At 43.0% G+C, this 25,476-nt stretch overlaps 3 protein-coding genes across 3 annotated transcripts; 2 read left to right on the top strand and 1 right to left on the bottom strand.

The window, feature by feature from the left end:
• Nucleotides 1–490: 490 nt before the first annotated feature.
• atmin (ATM interactor) lies at nt 491–9,226 on the top strand. Its single transcript, XM_035162775.2, has 4 exons — nt 491–868; nt 4,416–4,541; nt 5,112–5,311; nt 5,422–9,226. Exons 1-4 carry the CDS (start codon nt 635–637, stop codon nt 7,208–7,210), a joined length of 2,349 nt encoding a protein of 782 aa, XP_035018666.1. The 5' UTR covers nt 491–634; the 3' UTR covers nt 7,211–9,226.
• Nucleotides 9,227–14,252: 5,026 nt separating this feature from the next.
• On the bottom strand, nt 14,253–17,603 carry LOC118105111. Its single transcript, XM_035152571.2, has 3 exons — nt 17,233–17,603; nt 16,876–17,127; nt 14,253–16,400 (listed from the first exon to the last, which is right to left on the bottom strand). Exons 2-3 carry the CDS (start codon nt 17,086–17,088, stop codon nt 15,552–15,554), a joined length of 1,062 nt encoding a protein of 353 aa, XP_035008462.2. The 5' UTR covers nt 17,089–17,127; nt 17,233–17,603; the 3' UTR covers nt 14,253–15,551.
• Nucleotides 17,604–19,337: 1,734 nt separating this feature from the next.
• LOC118112301 (protein phosphatase 1 regulatory subunit 3E) lies at nt 19,338–23,985 on the top strand. The gene has a single exon (XM_035161495.2). The coding sequence runs from the start codon at nt 19,764–19,766 to the stop codon at nt 20,685–20,687; it is 924 nt and encodes a 307-aa protein (XP_035017386.1). The 5' UTR covers nt 19,338–19,763; the 3' UTR covers nt 20,688–23,985.
• The last annotated feature ends 1,491 nt before the right edge of the window (nt 23,986–25,476 follow it).

Here is a 25,476-nt window from a genome sequence, read left to right as displayed (position 1 = left end):
CAACTTTATTTTAGTGCACTCAGCTTGGCTGTGGGAAAGACTCTGCGACTTCACCATATCTTCAATTCTGGGGAAGTGTATAATTCTGGGACTCTGATATTCCTTCATATCTATCTTACTTGATATAGCTCTGACATTTCCTTTACTAGTGTAGTGTCTGCTCTGAACATGTCTGTTTGGAATGGGCTGCTTGCTTGGCCTGTGTCAATGCTCCTGAGCCCACTTCAAAATGATTACCTGGCATTAGTGCTCACTAATGACCTCCAACAGCTTCAGGGGTAAACAGCGTTGCAGCCAAATCCAATACAATTGAAGTAAATGCTGACCACTTTGAGATTTGAGAACCTTTGCGGTATAGGGCACACCAATGCTTTTTACTAATACCATCACACTCGCATGGGGCTTTTATCCAGAGAATCACGTGGGGAAACAAGCGTAACGATGACATTTCAAATCTTTTATTGTGAAAAACGGAAGCTTGTTGATGAGACCGGATGTGACGCAGCCTCGCACGCCTCGTCCTCCTCAGCTGCAGGAAGCTGAGCCGCATCTCTCCAGGCGGAACCGAGGGACGTAATGCAGCAGCTCATCCCGCGCTGCAGCTCCCGGGGCTCCTGCCTGTCACCACAGAAACATGGCTGCCTCTGCCAGGACCAACACCAGACACCTGGCTCCTGCTGCTGCCGCAACCGCCGCTACTGACAGTCCGAGCTCCCGCGAGGAGCCACAGGAGATGATAACACCCACCATCGTGGAGCTGACCAAAGAGGTGCGGACGAACATCCTCTGCACCGTGAAGGGATGTGGCAAGATCCTCCCCAACTCCCCTGCGCTCAACATGCACCTCGTCAAGTCGCACAGAGTCAAGGTAACCCCGCCTGTTCAGGTGCCCACTCACTGTGGAGCAAACACGGTCGTGAAAGGAGGGGGGGAAGGAACGCAGGTCGTACGTAACCTCTTGGGGGTGAGCGAGCACGAGAGTAAACACGACGTCACCGGTAACGTGAGCTAAAAGTTACCGTCGCTAGCTCTAATGTGCGTGAGAAACCGCGACGAGCTAGCTCCACTGCAGCTAGCTGCTTGTGTCATCAGTTATTGATTAGGAGCACACGTGATGATCGATGCTTCCTGCAGTCTCCACTCAGACCCGCATCCTCTCTGCCTGGTCAATCGATCAGTCCAGTTTTATTTGTGTATTCCCAAATCACAGTTTGTCTCATGGGGCTCAACAAAGTGCGACATCCTCTGTTCGTCAACCCTCAACAAGAGTGAGGAGAAACTACAAAAACAACTTATTAACAAGGAGAAAAACGTAGGAACCTCAGAGAGCCACATGTGAGGGATCCTCTCCCAGGACGGACAGAAGTTCAATAGATGCTGCCTGTAGCTGAACACATCAACCAAATTACAGTAATTACAACATTTATTAGAAGAAACAACATAATGGAGACCTGTCAATGTTTCAGGTGTTTGTACATAAGAAAATGTCTAATAGAGAAGTAGGGAGCAGCAGTGACGATTGAAATAGATGAGTTATTGCCAGTGATGGTATAGTATGTGAGAAGGCATATTGTATATTAGGAAGTGTTATTGTCCAGATCCACGGTCTGGTGAACTAGTAATTGTGGACAGAAACTAGGGACCTGGGTAGTTTTTGATTTGCCTGTGTTATTTTGACTTGTGTGCCTTTAACTAGCACTATTGGTTATTTGATTATGAGTCTATGATTAGTTGTAGTCAAGGAAATGACAGGGCCCTGATTAGAAGGGCCAGCTCCGCCTGGGATTCCCCCTTAACCCAGAGGAGGATGATGGCGAGCTGACATGCGGTAAACATGCACTATAAACTTGGGTTCAAGTCATTTAACTGTGCAATGTAATGTACTCAGTTACACTGTATATAAGATAAGATGAACCTTTATTGATCCTCCTCAGAGGAAATTCCCAATTATCTGTAATCTGTTTCCCTGTAAATACTCTGCTCTCTTAAGGATTATCTTATTTTAAGTGGAGGCAGTCCGATCATGTGGACTAAAGTTCACCTCTGACCCTGGTTCCTGTCTCCTCACTGGACGGGGCTTTTTTTCTGTGGGGCGCAGTATTTCACCGTCTCCCCCTCCATGAATGAGGTTCTTTACTTGGAAAGGCTGCCTCTTGTCCTCCAGCAGACTAAGCTCTTTGTTTAAAATAGGTGAATGTGAGAATTTGAATGAGCTCTTAGGAGAAGTCCATTTAGCCCAGGGTCTAAAAGGCTCAATCTGTGGTTTCAACGTACTCTTGGAGGTACGATCAGGTTCTTCTTTTAAGCTGAAAGTCTTAGTTTTCAGTCAAGAGTCTAAATAAACCTTTAAAAGAAACGGAAAACTTTTAATAGCCAATATTTAATTCCTGTTCATTAATGATTCAAAAGACTGTCACTTAAAGAATTACAGACATTTCGAGTTCTGTGTGTGGAGTTTTTATTCTGCAACCACACTTTGATCAGAGATTGGGCCTTTGGTTGTAGAGTGATAAGGGAAGCAAGTGTCAGTGCCTCAGTAGCAGATGGAGCATGTTATTTTTAATGCACAGCTCTCCTCAAGTTCTGTGAGAAATAATGATGTGCTGGAGTCGCTCACTGTGCATACTGCAAGACTGAGGCCTGATGTGGAAAACCACATCTGTTTATATCACGACCACTGTCGCACCACTGGAGGTCTACTGCAACTCGGCCCTGCAGCTATGTATTTTCTCATCATTGACTGTTAATGTTTCTTACTGCGTAGCTGCTTCCTTGTACTTTCTATTTCATTTGAGCTTAACCCAGTTCAGACTCCTTTCATAAAGCTAATGTGACTGTTTTGTCCTTTAGCTGTCCTCATCATTCCTATCCTCATCACTTCCCTTAACAGCGAGGGGGAAAAAAAGACTTTAGAGACTATTACTCTGATCCATTACTACACGGCACAATCTCCCAGAAACAGTGAACAAGCTCAGAGAGGCCATACACAAGACTGTGGCCTGACCTTGGTGTAGCAAAGACAGTGAGTCTTGACTCTTTTGAGCTCTTTACAGCCCACGACCAAATAAATGTAGCTGAAGCAAACTACAAGAGCATATTGTTTGCAGAATATGTATTTTTGCAAACCCCTTATGATAAACAAGCTGCAGCTGTTCGACTCCCCTGCAGTGTTACAGCAGATGGAGGTGACCTTGACCACTGGAAGGCTGGAGCAGAAATGACTTATGGGCCGTGATGCTTTATCTACACACGTGATGATGCACATGATGGTTTTGCAATGTACATTTAGTGTAGGTGCTGTTGTCTGTAAATAGCATCATTGGTATAAAAAAACACTTTGATACAATGTGCTCACAGCTGATGTAGCAAGTCGACCATGGGATTGTGAGAGGAGTTGCAGAGGAAGCAATACAATCCCAAGTGCATTCATTTCTTTCTTTATTTAATTATTTAGTTATTTAAAGCAGAGCTCACTGTACTCGTATAATTTCTCTCTTAAATAATGTTACATCTGTTATACACTTATTTACCCACACTGGCTTAAGAAAGAGGCAACGTACAACCATTGCTTTTATTTGTAGACCTTACGATGCAATATGAGTTATAAAGAACATTAAGTGATGTTGATGCAAAGCACACACGACATTAAAGCTGCTTTCAGACATTCACTGTAGTCTGGAACATTTTCCTGAAATGCGAGAACTCAAATATCTGAGTCAGTTGCTCTGGACATTTTACATTTCGATTACATTTTACTTTTCCCGACAGACCCCTCGTAAAATGTCAGTGAGCTGATGTGAGAATACTGCAGGAAAATTCACAACGAGCGAGTGGGCGTGCTGATGACCTTTTCTATCACATGACGGATGTGAAACTGGAAGAATATGAATTTCTGTGGATGAAAAAAGAGGCGTCACACACGTAGAATAAATTAACGAAGATGTCAACTTGGAAAGACAATGAGACTTGAGAGCTTTTGGCAATAAGGGCTGCCGTCGGTGGCGATGTGCTGTAAACGGAAACTTGATTTCCACGGACACGAATCCTTACGTCATCTCCACCGACTGCATGTTCTACTCAGGCACCAGCCCTCGCATGAATGTTGCAGAAATATTCCCTTTGTTTTGAACTTGTCTAAGCTGCTGCGTTCTTCAGAAAATATCCAGACACAATTTCCAGAACAGTTTGACAATGGCTTATGAAACATTTCCTTTCATCAAGAACTTATCGTGGTGATGCATTTACTGGAATGTACAAAAAGATATGATAAACATTTTCCAGAGTCAATGTCTGAAAAATGCTTCAAGGGAAATAGCTGCTGGTCTTTCTGTTGGATGCTGTACTCAAATAAATAATGCAAATATTGCTACCCTTTGTCCTCTGTCTTCATCCATCGCTGTCATTGTTGCCCTCAGGATGGTATTGTTAATCCCACGGTCAGAAAGGACATGAAGGGCTCTCAGAGGCTGTACTCCTGTCCCATTGAGGGCTGTCCCAGGGGGCCCAACAGACCCTTCTCCCAGTTCTCCCTGGTAAAACAAGTAAGCCTCCCCTCCTTTGACCTGTAAGTGTGTGCATGCTAACATTGGAGTGGAATGTTGGTGTCTCAGTTCTGTGAAAGAGCTCCTACTTTAATACTCGGCACCAAAAATGTTCCCAAATCATTTACATGAATTATGTATAACCGGTAGAAATAAAAGAAAATGCCCAAAACATACTGTATTAGATATATACAAGTATAACATATTCCACGTTAAAGAAATGCTTTGTGTGTTGTTTCTCATCTACCATTAGCAGTGTTTCTTATGCAGCATCAATGGCTAAAAACACTTGGGATCACTGCCCTCATTTCCTAATTTTGTCCAAATGATACAATTGTGTTCGGATTAACAGACAAAGAGATAACTGTCATTTTTCCTTCAGGTGTTTGTATTCTGTATGTTGTGAATTGTTATTTAAAAGCTATATTGTCTTAAAGATAGAAACAACATACACTGATTAACCCAAATCCTGGTATCTGTTTTAAAGTTGTGGCTGATCGTTGTATGTTAGACAAAGTTTAAGCAATCATATGATATATATTCTTTGCTCTGTGGTTTGTTTCATTGCAGCACTTTATGAAGATGCATGCAGAGAAGAAACACAAGTGCTCCAAGTGTAACAATGGCTACAGCACAGAGTGGGACCTAAAGAGGCACACAGAGGACTGTGGCAAAACCTACCAGTGTTCATGTGGGTGCCCCTATGCCAGCAGGGCTGCTCTACTCTCACATATCTACAGGACGGGACACGAGATTCCTACAGAACACAGGTATGTTTATGCTTAGGCCACATAAGCTTTTTACTCACATTTTGTGTTAGGTTTGTCTAAGAGTTGATTTCAATTAACTTTTTCTGCATCTGTTTTGTTCCTTTTTATAGAATTCCTCCAGTAAAAAAGCGGAAAATGGAGAAACTTTTAAGTGATTCTGAAAAGGTTAGGACCAGCGAGTCAACCTGTCAGATCATGCCCACTACTATCGAGCTGACGGCGACTACTCCCCCCTCTCATACCACCATTCACATCCAAGACTCAGTGAGTCAGAACTCTAACCCTCGTAGGAGCCTCCAGAAGCTGCTTCTACCAAAGCCCAAGATGGCATTGGTCAGTGTTCCCGTGATGCAGCTGGCCCACCTGCCTGTCCTCCTTCCATCGACAGAAAGTGGTGCTCTGAGGTCTGTAGTGCTGGCAGTCGACAGCCAAGGTTCTGTCAGCACCCTTCATCTCCTTCCACAAGCAACCGGAGCAGTAGTCCCCCAACTTGACACTAAGTGTCTTGGTTTCAAGGACAGCATGCAGACTTCCTGTTCTAGCCTGGGGCTTGTTAGCACAGGAGTCCAGGTCAGTCTGGACTCTGTCGGCACTGAGGAGTCACCCGGCAGCCTGGCAGTACAACGGGGAAGAAGCACCTCCACTAACATTCAGACAGACAAATCCTACTTGTCGAAAATGCCCACAGGGGTGGTTATAGGAGAGGGGCTAGGCTTGTGCTCTGTGGGTGAGTCCTCTGTGTCGTCCTGCTCCCAAACAGACATCAGCGTGAGTGCCCAGGTCCTCCTCCCAGTCAGTGTTGAAACCCAGACATTCCCTTCCCAAGCCAGAGCCACCTCCTCTATAGGAGCTCAGACAGACGGCCAGTGTCCTAGCCCAATTCCTTGCTCCTCCTCATCATCTGGGCTCCCACACAAAACCAGGCAAACACAGACACACTTTGCGACACCACAATCAGAGGAGAAGCCTCAGGACCAAGCTATCATGTGCTCTGACCTATTTGGCAGTGACTCCCTGAGCGTCTCTACCCAGACAGCTCTGGACATACATGACACCCTCACTGCTGCAGGAAGCAGTATATATGAGGACTCAAAGTCAGCAGTTGGTATGTGTTTTGGGGTGCAGACAGACGAGCTCATATCGAACAACATGGCTGACAACCAGACCCAAACAATGACCTTGTTAAATGACTTGGAGACTATTCTGTCTAACAGTATGTCCGGCCACCAGGTGCTCACAGAGGCCTCTGCAGCCTGTGGCTCAGGTATGGGATCCGTTCAGGAGCAACACAATGGCATAGACTTTGACTTTGAAGAGTTCCTCAATGCTGTGCATATTCAGACACAGACAGAGGAGAGTGAGCTGGGAGGACTGGGCAGTGACACGCCTCTGGAGTCTCTGGACATCCAGACCCAGACAGACTTCCTCCTGATGGATGAATTGGACCAAAGCGAGGGACCAAGTCGCAACCAGGCCAGCGATCTGGAGCTATTTGATACACAGACTCAGACTGACCTCAATTTCCTGCTCAACGCCGGAAGCCAGATGCCCCTGAGCAGCATCCTGCGACATTCAAGCTTTTCCATCAGCACAGAGTCCTCAGATACAGAAACACAGACAGATCTCCCTTCATTTGCCGCTGGCCTCTCGGCTCATGCCCCTGTCAGTCAGGGGGACCATGCTAGGCTGCTGAACAGCACTGAGACACAGACTGTGACGAGTCAGGCAGAAGGCCTGGGACACCTCTTTCTGACCAGCAACGAAACACAGACTGTCATGGATGACTTCTTGTCTGCAGACCTGGCCTGGAATATGGAGTCCCATTTCAGCTCTGTGGAAACCCAGACATGTGGGGAGCTTTATGCTCTCTTTCAACACACTGAGAAACCCAACAGTTGAAGCCCTCATAGTGAAGCTGCCTAAAGCTTTTGCAGAACAGGCTTCTAGTGTCTGCTTCTTCATACTAGAGGAGTAGTCCTCTGGCAGATAATAGTCTTAGCAGTAAGAAGTCTGCAGAGATATATCTGATCATTCAACTGGGGGCGTCATGTCCAGAGCCTGCTCAGGTATAGACACTGACTGCTCCGCTGCACTTTAATTCACTCAGTGGGTATGGTGTAACAGCTCCTCTGACAGTTTACATATTTATTTGCACATAAAGTAACAAATTGTATGTGTCTTGTTTTAAATGCAAGTTTACTTCTATATTTCAGTGTTTAACCACTGTGACTGGGTCCTTCTGGTAGTTTAAAAATAACATTTCATCAATGTTAGATCTGCACTTAAAAGGGATTCCATCTTTTGCGGTCAAGAAAAGGCTTATAAAATAGTTTCAACTGTATCACAGCCTTCAGATATGCATAAACTGCATGAACAAATTACCATCTGTTGTACAGTATATACAATATTGTACAGTTAGTTTACGTATGTTTGAAACGTGCACTCGGTCAGCAGCACAAAGTAAAATGATGATTCTCAGCTTGTGTATCTGATGGAAACCTCTTAAATGTCCCCATTAAGGCCTTCAACAATGATCTAAGGTGTTAAAGGGCATCTCTGAAATATACCTTTACTCATGCAGATGTGGCACAAGTCTAAATTAAATGTTCCTGTCTCGTCGGTTGCACACTTTCCGTTTAAATGTGATTGTGAAGTATGATCTGTAAACTTGTTTTTGTGTCTGGGTCTGTGCAGCTGAGCAGTAAGAAAATTAGGGTGTTGCTGTCTTTGACTTATTCATTAGCTGCAGGGTGTAAGTGTATACAGTAGCAGTGCTCTGTGCTGAAGTGATCCAGTTATGTTCACTGTACAGACACATTGTGGATTAGAGCAAGAACTAGCACAGTGCTATTGTTTTTATCCACCATTGATTTTGACTGAAGGGAGACCTGTTGAATATCTTCCATGAAAATCTTTAGGTTCCACCTTTAACAATTTGATAACAGTATTTTAATTTTAATTAGAAATTCTTTTTTTAATCTATTCTCCAAGCAACTAAACTTAATGTTCTTCATGTAATTATGTTGCTGCACTGAGTTACCTCACCAAGCACAGGCACCACGTCGGGACTGTGTTCTGCTAAAGAACAAGCTGTAGGCCTGGTTTGTTTTGTTTCGTTGGTGCCTTAACCCAAGTATTAAGTTCAGTTCTGTTGCACATAATTGAGTTGCTGCTTTGAGGTAAACTATTTTTCAGAATTATACAAGAATATGTTTTGGTAAATGACACAGAGAAGATGTCAGAATCCTTTCAGACTTTGCTTTGCATGTGTAATACCTTCTGTTGTGGTATTTTCCTAACTGTTGCATGCAATAATGGAATTTACCTTATCGATCCATGGTTTCGTGTAGAAAGATTTATTCTGTCACATGGAAATGATGCTATACAGCATTTTGTTGAAGAGAATTTGTTTGAAGCCATCTCGCCATGTTTATAGACGGGCGGGTAACGCTGTTGCAGTTCATATAGGTTTGTAGAAGCTGAAGAATGTACAGAAGATGACACTGTGCCCAAGTCTGTAACATGCTTTATTTTTTGCACCATATCCTGACATTCAAGGATAATTTCCTGTCGTTAATAACTATTTTGACACTCGTATTTAATTTCAACATTTCTTGTATTGAGATTAGTTCTTCTCGTTTGTGGTTCTTGAATACAGCATTGCTGCTCCCTGCTGGTTTAGTGGAATGGGGTGGGAAATGCCTTGCTTGAAACAGAACGATGTGTAGAAGCCTTGTCAGTCTCAAGTGTCCATTGAAGTGCTTTATTTTTCTCTCTGTGTGGAGTGCATGCAGACAGACATCTTTGTTTTAACTAAATTTGAGTTTTCTTGCCTGTTTGTTTGGAGTAAACGTTGCCTTGACTAATTGCTGAAGCTACACTACAGATGTTCTTAATAAACTGCTGGAAAACATACATTATGTTGTCAGTTAATACAGAACAAAGGTTAAAGAAAAATAAACAACTTAAATGATGCAAAACTAATAAAGATAATAACTTGGGCTGCGAAGCAGCACTGTGTGGGCCAGAGCACTAACTCTGGACCTGATGCGGGGGAGGGCAGACGGGGACCGGGCTAAACGGCTCTATGTTGCATGCGTTTTGTGTAACGCAGGAAGGATAAAAGCTTCACTTCCTGTGTGCACACCACTGGTGAAAATGTAATGTAAATCGAATTAAATTGGCTTACTTCCTGTTGCCAGTAGGTGGCGCTATCAATATCACTACATATGGACTAATAGATCTGCTCAGGTCGGGACTCTTTTTGCAATGAATCAAGAGGTGGCGCTATGACCCTGAGTATATTTACATATGGAGCTGTTCAGGCCGGGACTCTGATCATGGGACAGGATTTTGATGCTGATTGGACAATGCACAGTGGAGTTATGACAGCTTCACCGCACCTCAATGTTTACACCGGGAAAGGAAATGTCACAATTCTGACCATGAAGTATCATGAAGGTCTTATGACTTGTCTGAGCTCATTTGAGCTGTATATTGCAAAGCAGCCAGGAGCAGCACTTCAAAGTGTATATAACATGTCACTTCCTGTCGCCAGCAGGTGGCGCTGTGAGAATGAGTCAATATTGACATGGATCCGTTCAGGGCAGGACTGTGATCATGTGATAGAGGTTTGGGGTTGATTGGACAATGCACAGAGGAGTTATAATAAATCCCCTTTTTGGCGACTCATCAAACTTTGACGCCAAGCCACGGTCACACCGTGTGACGAAACCTCACAATTTGAGTTAGGTTCAATCTCCATGTTTTTGAGATGACACTCATGGATTTTGGAGTTGAGCAGATAAAGGCTCTAGGAGGGGTTTGTTAAAATACACAATGTGTAAAATGGCCAAGATCGGTTAAACCAGACGGAATTGCTGTGATTTAGGGGGCGTGTTGATCCATTTTGCCACAAAACCATTTCCAATTGCTACAGAATACGTAAATGTTTACCAGGCCTTACGCGCCTGTGAAGATTGGTGAGTTTTCGAGTATGTTCAAGCAGACAAAAATGCGAATTCATTAACCTGAATAATCAAACAAAAAGCAATAGGACCTTGCTCGGGGGCCTAAAAGTAGATAAAAACTGTAGTGCACGTTGTCACGATCAGTTTCCAAACAGTGCAAAAGAGTTCATGTATCCAAATCAACCAGACTGAAAACCAAACACAAGCTTGTTCCTTAAGAAAACAGGCAGCTGGGCTGGAGATGGGTTTGGGCACCTGCTGCAGTGCTGACCTGGAGGATCCGTGTGAGGCTCTTACCCATCAAGTAGCGCCCGTATTGCATTGTGTCAGATTTGGAGGACACGGGAACCTGAAACCTTTTGGGAATAGTAACACTTCCTGCATAAGACAAGGGTGCGTTATGGTGACATGTCTGGTGTGTGGAGGTCAGGTCTGCAGGGTGATTGGGAAGCCCAGCGTTTGCAACAGGCTCCTCTCTTCTTCCTCTCCTCCCGCTTCTCTTATCCAACATGAAACCTCTTTCCTGCAAGTTCACGCCCCCTGAAGCCTTCCTGCCACTGCAGGTCTCAACCTTCGGCTTCAGATGCTGTGGCTTGATTGGTGGTAAGAATATGTAGGTCTTGATGGGAACCACGGTGCTGTTGGGCCTGTGGCTGTGTTTCTGAGGCTTATTAGGTCTTTTCTCTGACACGGTGCATTTTGTGGACAGACGATGAGGTCGCAAAGTCGCTCCAAGAGTCCTTTCTTCCTCTGTCGTTTCTGGCCATTTTGTGGTATCTAGCTGCAGAGCTTCCACAGCATTGCTATACCAAGATTCCCCCGGTTGGTTAAAAAGTTCTGGACACGACTCACAGCGCTGCTCTGTGATGCTGGCTGAGCTTTCTGCAGTAACGGGTGTCAGATCTTCTGAGATGGTTGGTTTGTCAGCCTCCTTTTGTTCTGATTTCCTGTCTTTCTTCTGAGTCAGAAGAATGCAGCTCAGTGGAGCAACTCTGTCCCAACCACAGACCTGTTTTAACATCAATATATATTAAGTATGAGAACAACAGCTTGGATATGTTTACACTGAAAATATACCAGAAGTGTTTTATCATTTTGTGACATTGTATAGATTTGATATCAGAAAAAATACTACAGATGAGTTATATAAAAAACTGGGAATATAATTCACCAGAAATTAGCATAAAATATATTGTAAATGTATTATTATCATGTGAATATATATATATATAGTGTAATTTCTCCACTAACAACATATTTTATATATATTCTAATATAGATATGATATACATATATTACAATCGATGTACAGTTGGTACAACGACTCCTACTTAAAGGTAACATGAAATGCATCCAGTAAAAGCAGGCAGAAGGTTTTGCATATAAGAATATATCAGCTCAATTTAAATATTTACATTTCAAAAACCTTTGTTGCCATGACATTCCCACGCGCTGCCAAAGCATAATTACAATATAAAAGACAAAGAATCAAATTGACCAAAAACAAATGCAATAGTTAGGAGAAAATAATTGAAAATAGTTAGTAGATATAAGATATAAGTAGGACTGGACGATATGACCAAAAATTATATCATGATAAAAAAAATTATATAAATCAATATTGACAATTATGATAAATTTCACATTATTATCCTTTAAAAGTTTAAACTTATCTCATGCGTTGCACCCCTTTGCTGTGCTTACACAATGCATACAAATCATACAAATTAAATTGAGTTATTTTGAACCTTTGTTATATTGCTATCGCTGAAAACTAACATAATTATTGATACTGTTTTGTTGCTCAGCCCTCAGTATAAGCAATGCAGCTTATTGAGCGATAACCCTGAAAAACAAATGTTAACTTACAGCTTCTTCCACACCAGAGTACAGATGATACTGATATGGCTCCAGTTCTTTCAGGTCGGCCTCCTCACTGAGATCCAACAGGATGTCAGCAGGACTTATACTTCTTCTCCTCACTGGTGTGCGGTAAAGCTGCTCCTCCTCATCCTCCTCCTGTGGTGAAGGGAGCTTATTTGATCCACACACTGTGAGATCTGCTTCTTCACATGTCGCCATTACTCGCCTGGTTTGTGCAGTGAGGGCAAGCTCAAATCGTGGCAGCAGCAGCTCTTTCGGTGGCAAAAGAAACTGCCACTGATGTGTAGAGGCAGCTGGCTTTGATTCCAGTTTAGAGGCAGCTGCCTTTGATGCCAAACTGTTTATAGGCACCTGTCACTCTTAGTTAAATACACTAACATTATTTGGTGTACAAAATTTGAAATAGACTTGCACTCCTTCAACTTCAAAATATTTTTTATGAGTTATAAACTTCTATGGTCTAATAGCATCAGTGCATATACGAGACAAATGACAAGCCAAGCTGTACACAACAAACATCTTCTGACCTACTACTTTTTAACCAAGTTTTATTCTCATGTCTTCAGTATTTATATGATTTCAGTTAACTGACGATGACATGGACAGCAATATTGATAACCCAATGTAAACTGGATTATAGGTCTGTTTGACAAAAATGACAAGTGTACACAAACCCTTTACAGGCACAAAATATAGTAAATACAGTAACAACTCATCTGCAATTCTCTAGTTAGATTTTAATAATTAGTTGAAAATGAAACTGTACAAACAATTTACATGTTAAACATTCATACTGGAGCAGGATGGCAACGTTGTTGTTCTCAGCCATGATAATGTACTGAGCTTTACTGGGATCTCCTAGACACAAGACCACCATCAAAGGAGGTCATTCTGGGAGGCTGCTTGTTCCTGTCTGAGAAAACACAACTATATCACATAGGGCTTGCACAGTGTCAGTATATCTCAGTTTATCTCATTTGTGTTTTCATATAATAGGTTTTTATTATATATATATATATATCTGGTTTAAAATTGAAATGGAAATTGTTAAATGCATCACTTAAGTATAAAGAGGGTATTTACTAGGCTCTAGACCAGCACTTAAGATACAATATACTTACCAAGTATGACAGGTCTACAAAGCAGGGGTGTCTTCAGAGTCCCACTCCATTAAATCTGTAAAACTGTAAAAGAACAAAGTGTGTTGGTTAGTTGTTTTCTCTGGAAAATAGTTAAAATAATGTGTTACCTATTCTTATAGATTACTTCTAAAATCACCATTTTAATTGTACTTAATTCTTCACCTAAATCTGCTCTCAGACACACACACACACACACACACACACACCTTTGGTAAGCGACTGTGACCCTGCATGTGATATAATCCCTCAGACTGCAATCAAAAGACAGTAAAACTTGATTTAAATGTTATAATAACATTATGAATCAAATACATTGATAATAGTGGAAGTAACTAACAAATGAGTTTTCTCACTTCCCTCATCTGTTGAGACTGTACACTTATTAGCCACAGCAGAACAATGAACAAAATGGCCCTGCTGACTCATTGTCAGGATAATCTAGCTAGATTTTTTAGCTAGCTTATTTTTCCTGCCATTTTTCCCAGTTTGCCTGACTACTCAGCATTTGCACAACCTATTTAAATTAACGTATATTACAGTAGAGATGTTTTACACCATTACAATATAACTCCCAATCACTCTTTTGTCACATCGACATGAAGAATCCACCAGCATCCACCTCTTCTGTTTCAAGCTAGCATTAGTTAGCATTCGCTTGCTGCTAGCCACTGTTAGTTCCCAGTAGAAGATGCAGACACCTGGAATTAAAGTCAAATCTCAGTCTCAGCCAGAAACCTTTTAACATAAGACACTGGAAGTGTAACGCCATCACTGAGGAAACTTTAGCTTTAGGTTTCTTACCTTTCGCTGTTTAATTTCCTCTCCTCTTCACTCCGGTGTCACAATCCAAAGGAAGGTCCCTTGACTTTGGAGCAAGTTTAGATTTGGATGATGACATCAGCAACAGTCCATAACTTGATTGGTCAATAATTTAACACGTGTTACTCAGTTGACAATTTTTATTTTTTATTTTTTTGACACATTTTTAATATTGAACACGTGTTGAAATAGTAAAAACACAAACAGTGTGGTGGATTAGAACACATTCTTCTGAGAGTTCATGTATCCAAATCAACGAGACTGCAGCTTTGCTCAGGGGAATAAAATGCACAGGTTGAAGTTATCTTCAGTGTGCAATTTGTTCTCCTGTGTGAAACTTACAAACTGAGAGATTGAATGAGATTTGAGTTTGTCAACCCTTTCTTATACTTCTTTATTGCCTCCGTCAAAGAGGTTTTATTTCCCCCTATGTGTTTGCTTGTTGGTTTGTTTATTGTAAGCAAGATGACACAAACTACTGGACAGATTATCATGAAACATGGTGGAAGGATGTGGTATAGGTCAGCAAAGAACCTATTAAATATTGGTGCTGATGCAGGAATTATTTTTCACTGTCTTTAACATTAAAGACGGGGCGTTTTTTCAATATTTTCAGTTTTCCGAACAGGGATGTTGATGAAAAACATAGGTACATTTAGGGGAATGATATGTATCAGTGTAAAATTTGGTGCAGCTTTGAATTTAAGAGGACTGTTGTGCCATTCTAGTTTATTTAAATTCACTAGATCCAAAACCCGATAGAACCAGACTTCTATTCACTTTATCTGTAGGTTTCTTTTAATTCACAAGGCAGCTCAATACAAAAGAGGTAGTATAATAAAGTAATCGGCTTGTCACAATGTAAGTAGTAAAAGGTTTTTGGAGATCAATGTGACACAGTTGATTTAGGGATCTCGGTATAATACTGCTCTGATAACCCTTGTACACGGTGCCACAACCACCAGGAATCACTGACTGATCAACTGAACAGATGCAGGAGTTTGGACACAGTTTGCATGTACCGACGGAGGCTACATGTGCAATACCAATACTAAATTCATTGGAGTTTGAAAAGCAGATTGTGAGAGGCAATGGTTGCTAGGCAACTTGAACAGCTGAAGAAGCACTTGTGGGAACTGGTCAGAGGAAAATAAAGTCCCAGATGACATAAAGAGCTCATCAATGGACTTCTATTGTTATGGTGAGTATGCTCTGAAGGTTTATATTGGACTGCGGATGAAAAACAAATTATCTCTGCAATTACTGCAATTTCTTCCATCTACGGTGATGGCAACATTATACGATGCAGTGAAGACTTTGTAGAACCTGAGATATTAAAGGTTGTGGTACCATCATCATCACATGAAATTAGAGGTTTTATTGCACAGGCCTCACACAGCGTGACAGCAGACACAAGCTTGTTCCTTAAGAAAACAGGCAGCTGGGGTGCAGGTGGGTTTGGGCACCTGCTGCAGTGCTGCCCTGGAGGATCCGTGTGAGGCTCTCACCCATCATGTAGCGCCCGTATTGCTCTGTGTCAGGTTTGGAGGACACGGACAGCTGATACCCTTTGGGAATAGAAACACTACCTGCATAAGACAAGGGTGCGTTATGGTGACATGTCTGGTGTGTGGAGGTCAGGGCTGCAGGGTGATTGGGAAGCCCAGCGTTTGCAACAGGCTCCTCTCTTCTTCCTCTCCTCCCGCTTCTCTTATCCAACATGAAACCTCTTTCCTGCAAGTTCACGCCCCCTGAAGCCTTCCTGCCACTGCAGGTCTGGCCGTCAACTTTGGGATTCAGATGTGGCGGCTTGATTGGTGGTAAGAATGTGTAGGTCTTGATGGGAACCACGGTGCTGTTGGGCCTGTGGCTGTGTTTCTGAGGCTTAATATGTCTTTTCTCTGACACGGTGCATTTTGTGGACAGATGATGAGGCCGCAAAGTCGCTCCAAGAGTCCATCCTTCCTCTGTCGTTTCTGGGAAGTGATGTGATGTAGTTTTCTGCATGGCATTGACGAAAGGCCATTCTGTGATATCTAGCTGCAGAGCTGCCACAGCATTGTTAATGCAAGATTCTCCCTGTTGGTTACAAAGTCCTGGACGCGACTCACAGCGCTGCTCTGCGATGCTGGCTGAGCTTTCTGCTGTAACAGGTGTCGGATCTGCAGAGATGGTTGGTTTGTCAGCCTCCTTTGGTTCTGTTGTCCATTTCCTGTCTTTCTTCTGAGTCAGAAGAATGCAGCTCAGTGGAGCAACTCTGTCCCAACCACAGACCTGTTTTAACATCAATATATATTGTTAAACAGCTTGGATGTGTGTTAACTGAAAATATACCAGAAGTGTTTTATCATTTTGTGAGATTGTATAGATTTGATATCAGAAAAAATACTACAGATGAGTTATATCAAAAACTGGGAATATAATTCACCAGAAATGAGTATAAAATATTTTGTAAATAGATTTCTTGACTAACAACATATTACTTATATACCAATATAGATATAATATTACAATAGATATAATATTACAATTGATGTTCATGTAACATGAAGTGCATCCAGTAAAAGCAGGCGAAGGTTTTGCACTAAGAATATATCAATTTAAATGTTTACATTTCAAAAACCTTTGTTGTCATGACATTCACACGTGTTGCCAAACCACAATTACAATATAAAAGATATTGCTCAGCCCTCAGTATAAGCAATACAGGTAATTGAGCTATGACCCAGAAAAACAAATATTCACTTACAGCTTCTTCCACACCAGAGTACAGATGATACTGATATGGCTCCAGTTCTTTCAGGTCGGCCTCCTCACTGAGATCCAACAGGATGTCAGCAGGTCTTTTACTTCTTCTCCCCTCTGGTGTCCGGTAAAGCTGCTCCTCCTCCTCATCCTCCTGGGGTGAAGGCTCCTCATCTGATCCACACACTGTGAGATCTGCTTCTTCACATGTCGCCATTACTCTCCTGGTTTGTGTCAGTTTACTTCACGGTGAGATCTAGACAAACCAAAATAACGTGTGGAGTGTGCATTGTTTGGTGCTTTAGAATGTAGGAAAGTTTGAAAAGTGAGGTTACAGCAGTTTGTCAAAGACGTCACTCACCAGGAGGAGGCAGGCTCTATCCCATGATGCATTTCGCATGTGTGTGTATCGCTATTCTTTCTTCAGGAAGCAGCAGTCATTGAGGAAATCCTGCAGCTTGTCCTGGTGGGTTTTTCTCTGCTCGACACAGGCAGAGAGGCGCTGGATGCCTTCACAACGCCGTCGTCATGACGACCCGTAGAGGAAAAGCGTGACGTGAACAAAAGGGGGGAGGGGCTGATGTTGCGTTCACATGCTCCTCGGAAGGTCCCATTTCCCGAGTTGTGAAGTTGGTGTGCTCATACTATAGACCAGAGGTCTTCAACAGGGGGTCCGTGGAGGTACTGCAGGGGGATCGCGAAATTTGTTTCCCACAAATTTAAATGTCTTTAAATACACATTAACATGAATCCAACATATTGTAGCGAACGGATAAATGGAGGTAGAAGACGGTATCTTTCAGTCAGCAATGCACACACATATATAGTAGGGGTTCCCTGCTCCATCTCTCCATCAGTTTGGGGGTCCTTGGCCTGAAAAACGTTGAAGACCCCTGCTATAGACTGTTAAAAAAGATGTTCGACGTGACTACTCCCCAAAAGTCAAGCTAAAGCGTTACGATCGCCATCTGGTGGCTGGCTGCAGGGCAGGTCATAAATCCCACCTCTATGTTAATGGATGGGACAAATGTATGTTACACCTCTAATAAATTTTTCTCAAAGATTGTCTCTGTCCTTTTTAGATAAACCTTATCACACTAAAGCTGCTTTCAGACATGCACTGAACTCTGGATTTTCTCCAGAGGAGGTGCATGTGTGAACACAAATGACCCAGTGAGGCGCTCTCTGCTTGGCCTCATGGTAAAATGTCCAATACAGGAGAAGTCGATTTGTGAACACAGCAGGGGATCCCCTTAGGTAAAAATAAATATCTCCCGGGGAAAAGGCATTCCCCCACACGTAGAAGACACCGATGAAGATGTCAAGAGAGTTTTGTGGTGAATTTTACCAACAGGTCATGTTTGAAAATTATATGCGTCCACCTGCTCATTTTAGTTACTTGATGCTGAACATTTTTTGTGAAACCTAATGATTGACAGCTGAGCCTGATTAATGACTGGTTGAGTGCATGTATTGATGGGACCTTCCTTCATCCGTCACTCACTTCTGCACAGACTCTGGCTCCAAATGCGCAAGATGGCGGCATTCATATGCAACGTATTTTAGATTCATCCCTGGATAGTGGAAGGAAGTGGAGATGTGCTGTCCATCCTTCAATGTCCACCTGTTGTTCAACTATAAATACTGTGACTTTGTCACTTGTGATATCAAAGGTAACATGTGTCCTGTCATTTTAGTAGATCTAATCACCCTGCTGTTTGTTCAAGTGTTCATTTTTCTAGTTTGTTTGTTCGCATGTGTATGGACAGAACATTTGCTATGTGGCTCCGTCCCCTGGTCCCTACAGCACAGACTCTGGCTCCAAATGTGCAAGATGGCTGCATTCGTATCCAAGGTATTTTGGATTCATCTCTGGATTGTGGAAGGAACTGTATTTTTAAAAAACCTTTTCTAAAGCCTATGGTTCATGTACTTTGAAGTTGGAATGTGGGAAATGTAACATGGACAAAATGTGTCGCAGAGTGTCTTGCGCATTTGGAGCCAGACTCTTTGCAGAAGTGATAGATGGATGGAGGAAGGTCCCATCCATACACACACTCAGCCAACCATTGATCAGTCTCAGCTGCCAATCATGTGACAAAAGTTCACATTAAAAGCTACCATTTAGAGCTGATTGTTAATTATACTAATAGGTTCGTACGTGATGACTTCAGCAACTCGGCGACTCGTGAACCATATTTTTGGGGGGGACATTCCTAGTTGTTGAGACTGGAGGGGGCGTTCACATGCATTCTTTCGATTATTCCCACACCACGTGAACGCAGCATGACTTAACGTGCTTAACTACTGTCAGTTTCTCACATCTGTGTTATGCAACAACCCGGATTTCCTCACATTAAAAAGTAACATTAAAATAAATTCAATAGTAAAAGTCGTTGTTTCTTTTCCGCGGAGCTGTTGGGTCATTGTGACGTGACAGTGTGACGTATGGGGGAAGTTAACCGGAGGAACGTTCAGTTCTGCACGTAGAGCTCCGGCAGACGTCAAACTGATCAGCACACATGTGCAGCTCTGCGGGGGGGGAGGAGGCTGCGTGAGACCAACACTTGATCCAGCGATGGTTGCTGCGCAGAGAGGGAGAGAGAGGTTTTCACGTTAGTCTTGAATTGCCTCGTCAGACAGCGAGATATACGTCCCTCTCTCTCGATATGTGAAGTGACCGATCCGCAGGGGGAACTGGCACTTTGCTGACGCACAGCACCACCTTGGTTTATTGGTCCAGAGCCGCAGAGTGTCAGCGGGTGACGCAGCCGGAGCACCTATCCGAGAGGGGGACACTGACACCTGACGGCTCCATCTCTCCACCCGCCGGTCTTTCCCCCCCCACATCACGACCACTTCGGCTCTGCAGTGCGGGGACTGCTGCGTTTTATGGAAGCGGACTGCGCTCGTCCTGCCCCGGTCATGCTGCCCCCGAAGAACTGCCTCCCGAGGAACTACAGCTGCATAGCCGGGCTGTTCGGGAGCCTGGCGGCGGCCAACCCGCGGCTGGACGATGGGGAGGATTATGACATGATGAACGGCACCTGCGAGCCCATCGAGAGCCCGGTGGTGGACGAGAGACCCCGGGGCAGAGAGATCTTCCTGAAGCCCCAGCAAAGTCCCAACCTGCGGCGGAGATGCAAGTCGCTTCCCACGCCCACCGAGAGAGCGAAGTTGGAGATCTCCCGCAGCCGGAGTCCCACCAGTCAGAAGAAAGTCCGCTTCGCCGACTCTCTGGGTCTGGAGCTGATTTCAGTGAAGCATTTCGATGATGCAGATGAACCACAGGTGCCGGAGCGCATTCTGGCCAAACTACACAAAGAACCCCTGCAGCTGAGCCATTTGGACACAAAGTTCCCTCGCGCTCCTGCGCAGTCAGTGTTCATGGAGCTGCAGTTCACCAACCCGGGCACACTGCCCGGCTTCCAGCAGAAAGTGAGGGAGGTGAGAGTCCTGCTGGAGACCGTCGAGGCGGATGAGTTCAGCCTCTCCGGCTTTGTGCGAGTGTTAAATCTGGCTTTCGAAAAGAGCGTCTCTTTGCGCTATTCTCTCAACAACTGGATCACGTTCATGGACAGCTTGGCGTCCTATGTCCCCGAATCAAGCGAAGGGGACACCGATAAATTTCGTTTCAAAATCGTCACGCCCACCTACCTCGACACCGGAGGCACGCTGCAGTTCGCGATTAGATACTGTGTCGGCGGGCACGTGTTCTGGGACAATAATAATGGCAACAATTACAAAGTGCGGCGTCACCGGTTCAAGATGTCCCCGCCGCGGGAATGGGAGAATGGATGGATTCACTTTATCTGAGCTGCGGTGGCACACTGCGTGCGTAAACCTGCGCGTAAAACCTCTCCGGCCACCTTAATTATGACTGTAGCCTGTTCAAAATGATCTCCCCCTGCCATTGTCCGCTACTTTCATACACAAGGACAAGAATTGAACACAACATTTGAAATCTTTGCAGTGCTGTGGTGACAAGCCGAGGGTTAAGATGGGTAAGCCTTTGGTAGGTGGCCAGTGTTTGGATGTTAGAACATTTGCCCTGATGTCAGGGATCTGTACCGCATGGTGCCCTTCGGGAGGGCATGCTCGTGTTATGTAATGTTGGAACACGTGCCACGGAAAACGTGCCGGGCAATGCCGGCTTGGCGCATCACTGTTCGTTTCAGGAGATGCTGTATATTTATCTGATGGCACGGGGGTACCAGAATTCTCGTTTTGTTTTGCATGTTTGCAAAATGGAAACAGGAGAGTTTTGACAGTTATGTGCGTATTATTCCGATTTAATGTATAATTTCCCACTTTCATGCCTTTTTAAAAATGCCTTATTTTAAGCCATGCTGTGGGAAGTTGTGCATTAAATGTTATCCAGTGATGTCTTGAATCGAGGAAATGCATTGATCGCCATTAAACGTTTAAAATAAGGCCTGTAAGACGAGGGAAATAGTTAGTGCCCATATAACCTGTTGGCTTCCAATCCAGGGTCACCAGACCACAAACCTGCCTTTTATCCATCTACCGTAAATGCACCTGTTCAACGGCAGTTCTATATCTTTCCCTGCATTTATAAGAAATTTTCCATATTTTCAAAAAGTCCAAAGACAACAAATTCACAAAAAAAAGTTTTCTCTGGATAAACAATTCCCCAAATTATAACTGCATCATGCATATTCCATCAATTCCTACAGGCTGTGTTAATTAAAATGGGCTTCAACATTCCTGTCCTGAACTTTTTTCTGAATGAACCCCTTCAGCGTGGTTCTTACTCTTCAGTAGCCTTCCAAGGTCAAATTTACCTCAGATTATTGTGGACTTCTTTTCTTCTTCTTCAGGTTGATCATTATGAGACAGATGTTTTTTTCTCAGTAATGATTTTCTAACATATACATTCAAACAGAAAGGCATTACTGTACATTTTAAATATGACATTCATTTGTTATGTTCTCAGTTACACTGTGTTCCACGTTTTGTCAGAGCAGTGTTGTCTGTAGACACAGTAGCTGTTAAATGACTTTAACCAGCTTCCCCTGCACTACAGGTGCACGCTAGTCACCAGGTGCAGGAACAGTGCTGCTCACACATTAGCACAAAACGGGTTGATCCGGCTCACTGGCTCATATTTCCATCATTAAATTGCCAACTATTGTCTGATCAATTCATTTCCATGCCACATGCCTTGATGGATGTTCCACAGTTGTCTTCCAAACCTGATCCAAATCATGCTGGGCTGGGTTCGTAAAGATGAGCTTGTCGTAGGAGTTTAGTTGGTGGCGGTTATTCAACTTTTTTTTTTTTTCTTTAGTTGTATTATATCAGTATTCTTTCGTGTGCAGAGAGTTGAGACTCCAGTCCAGTAAGCAGAGCAGGAGGCTTTTAATTCCTGTCCTTTCACTGTAATCTGAACATCACTTTGGCCTTTGTTTACATCAACACGGCATCAGAGGGAGGCTCTCCTATTAATGGGGATGTGGATAAAAGACCATTCCTGTAACCACTTAGTTTTTGGAGAAGTTCCACTGAGAATCCATCAGAAAAGTTTATCTGAAACTCTGACATGATTTGAGTCGTTGTGGCGCTGCAGGCTCCCTGATGCTGTTAGACTAGTTTTGCTGAGATGAGAAATGGACTGCTGTCAGTTGATATTTGCAGTTTAGCTTCACCATGCACAGAGCTGGATTAAATAATAATAAAAAAGGTCTGGCTGTAGCAGAGCTTACTGTGTGTTACGTTGTAAAATCAGTGGGTATTTACATATTGTCTGCTTTGGTCTTTATTAACTATGTTTAAGCATCCATGCAGTGTGAAACCAGAAAGCATTAATTACTCAGGCTGAGACTACTGATGTGGGCAGGATGCAACAATACCAATCATCTGCTACTGATGGAGGCTTTGATTCTTCGATTTTAACATATGATCATCATTATTCTTTTCGGCTGTCTGACTATGATTCTCTCTACATTTTCCATAACATGTTACTCTGGTTAAAAGTGTGAAAATTGTCATATCAGTTGCTCAGGTTTATCCTGCTGTCGCCCTCCCTGCTGTTGTTACTGTTGCATCCTGACCCGCGAGGAAACAAAGGGCTTCTGGTTCAGTTTCTGGTTCAAACTACGTATACATCACCGTTTGTATCAGAGCTCACTGATCTATAGATATGTCTGTAAATGTGTTAATGTGTCATATTGAATGTCTTCCTATTAACTGTTCTTTGTTGCGTGTATTCTGAAGCATTTTTAAAAGTGGACTCGAGAGACGTGAGCGATGAAAAGTTTACCTGACGATGCTGTGAAGCTGGAGGATAGAGTATGAGCCTAAATTAAATTGAAATCCTAAAAGCACACTTATGGATCAAATCTAGGATGGGAATCACCATGCACAGTGACATTTTCTCTCAAAATGTTTTATATAAACTAAAAGATGTTGCAGAATCTTCCCTGAAATGTGCAATCGAAACGTGAGCAGTGTATCTGAATGCAACGAGCTATTGGAAACCACCTGTGCACGACTACAAGTGTACACTGCCTTACTAAATTATGAGTTTACCATAGAGACGTGTGAAAGAGGAGGAAGGTGCTAAGTGATTCTGAAGAAATGAGGTTATTGCAGAGCATGTGAACTGAGGGACACATCTGGACAAAAAGGGGAAATGCAATGTGGCGTTTGAAACCGTTTGTCCCGAGCGACTAATGATTGTAGCTGATGCTGAGCAGACTCAGTCAGAGCAGGTGTAATGCACTTTGAGTGGGGAAAAGGAAAAGAGGGTGTGTGTACTGAAAGCTTCTCCTGTGAATAGCTACTAACCAAGATGTTCTCCATCCTTTGTCATATTTTACTGCTCTTTTCTCTCACTGTTGAAATCACCTCTGTCTGTTTCATAACCACTGTATGACACTGAGGTTTCTTTCTGGGTTTGCTTTCTAGTCAGTGTTTATTGTTTTCTGTCAATTCTATGCAGCACTTTCTGTTTTAAACTGTACTATGAGATTCATATTTTGAAGTGAATGTTTCACCATAACTGTATTATTCTTCTTTAGTCTCCTTTTTAATGTAACCTATATTTTTGTTAAAACAATGGTAAATAAAGGCATTTGTGATGATAACCAAACACTCTGTCAGCCCTTTAAATTCACAATCACCCAAACCAATCTTTAGTCTTTATTCAGTTTCTATCTGCCGAAGTTGTGAATATTAAATATGATCTGTTGCATGTTCATCACAGGTACTTTCCCTAAATTTTTGAGCCTCTAGCAAACTTGCACAGTTTATAATTCAAACCTGAAACGAGTGCGTGTGTGACTGCAGAGCCGTGTATGCGTGTGGGCAGCTGCCAACGCCATTGTGGACCTGGCTGCAGTCATGTCCTTGAATCTATTATAGTCTCATGCCACGCCCTCCTGTGTTTAAAAGAGGGAGGTGCTGCAGCTTGAAGCAGGAAAAGGGGGACACACCAAAGAAGATCATGTAAAATGTAATAAAATAGTATGTATAACTGGCCTCTTTGAAACAAAAGACAGAGGCCAGCTGTGGATCAGGAGATAGAGCGGGTTGTCCAGGTTGATGGTTCAATCCCAGGCTCCTGGAGTCAGCATGCCAAAGTGTCCTTGGGCAATGGCACTGCTGGCAGTGTGTGAGTGATGTATAAGTGCTGCACATAGACACTCTATATGACTGTGTGTGGATGGATGAATGGAAAAACTGTAAAGAGCTTTGAGTGGTCATCAAGAATAGAGAAGTGCTACATAAATACAGACCATTTACTATTTACATAGTGCTTTTCCAGTCTTTTTGACCACTTTACGGTATGAAGTACTTTAAAGTACAAGTTGCACACATTCATACACTGCTTCTATATGCATTCACACACACACACACACACATTCATACAATTCATCAATCACATCAGGGACAATTCGAGGTTCAGTATCTTCCCCAAGGACACTGTGGAATGCTAGATTGAACCAGTGACCTTCTGGGTATTGGACGACCCCAACATGTTGTGTAAGCAGTGTTTGTACAAACTGTTCTCTAAGATTCTTCATTTCTTGGTGGCGAAGCTCCGGTTCATAGTCTGACACCTCGGATGACATTTGGTCTCATTGTTTTTACTTCTAACAATGATAGCAGTTTCTTTCTGAACAGCATTAGTAATTAATTTACAGTAGCCAAGCAGCATTTAATCTAAATAAAGCCACACTGTCTAGAAGACTATTCACAGATGCCATTATCAGCCACTAAATGGACAATAACGGCAATGCAATGGAACACTTACTGAAGGTTCATTTTACACTAGAATAGAATTAATTAAGTGTGTCTAAATTAAACCTGTGTGTCTGTGTGTGACAGGTATATATTTTACATGTTGTGTATGTTGTGTGTGTGGTCTATGGGGGGACCTCAGTGTCAGATTTGGAACATGATCCTTCTTAATCTTGCTGTAAACCCTGAGGCAGTGATGACTGAACTGCGTTTAATTTTTCTTACCTACAGCTGTGCAGGAGGCGTCCTAACTCTGCACGCTGGCTTAAAGGGATAGTTCACTCAAAAATGAAATTGGACTCATTATCTACTCACCACTATGTCGATGGAGGGGTGGGTA

Source organism: Hippoglossus stenolepis, chromosome 1 (assembly GCF_022539355.2).
Source record: "Hippoglossus stenolepis isolate QCI-W04-F060 chromosome 1, HSTE1.2, whole genome shotgun sequence".
NCBI classification, from domain to species: domain Eukaryota; kingdom Metazoa; phylum Chordata; class Actinopteri; order Pleuronectiformes; family Pleuronectidae; genus Hippoglossus; species Hippoglossus stenolepis.
This window is presented reverse-complemented; position numbering and strand designations above follow the sequence as displayed.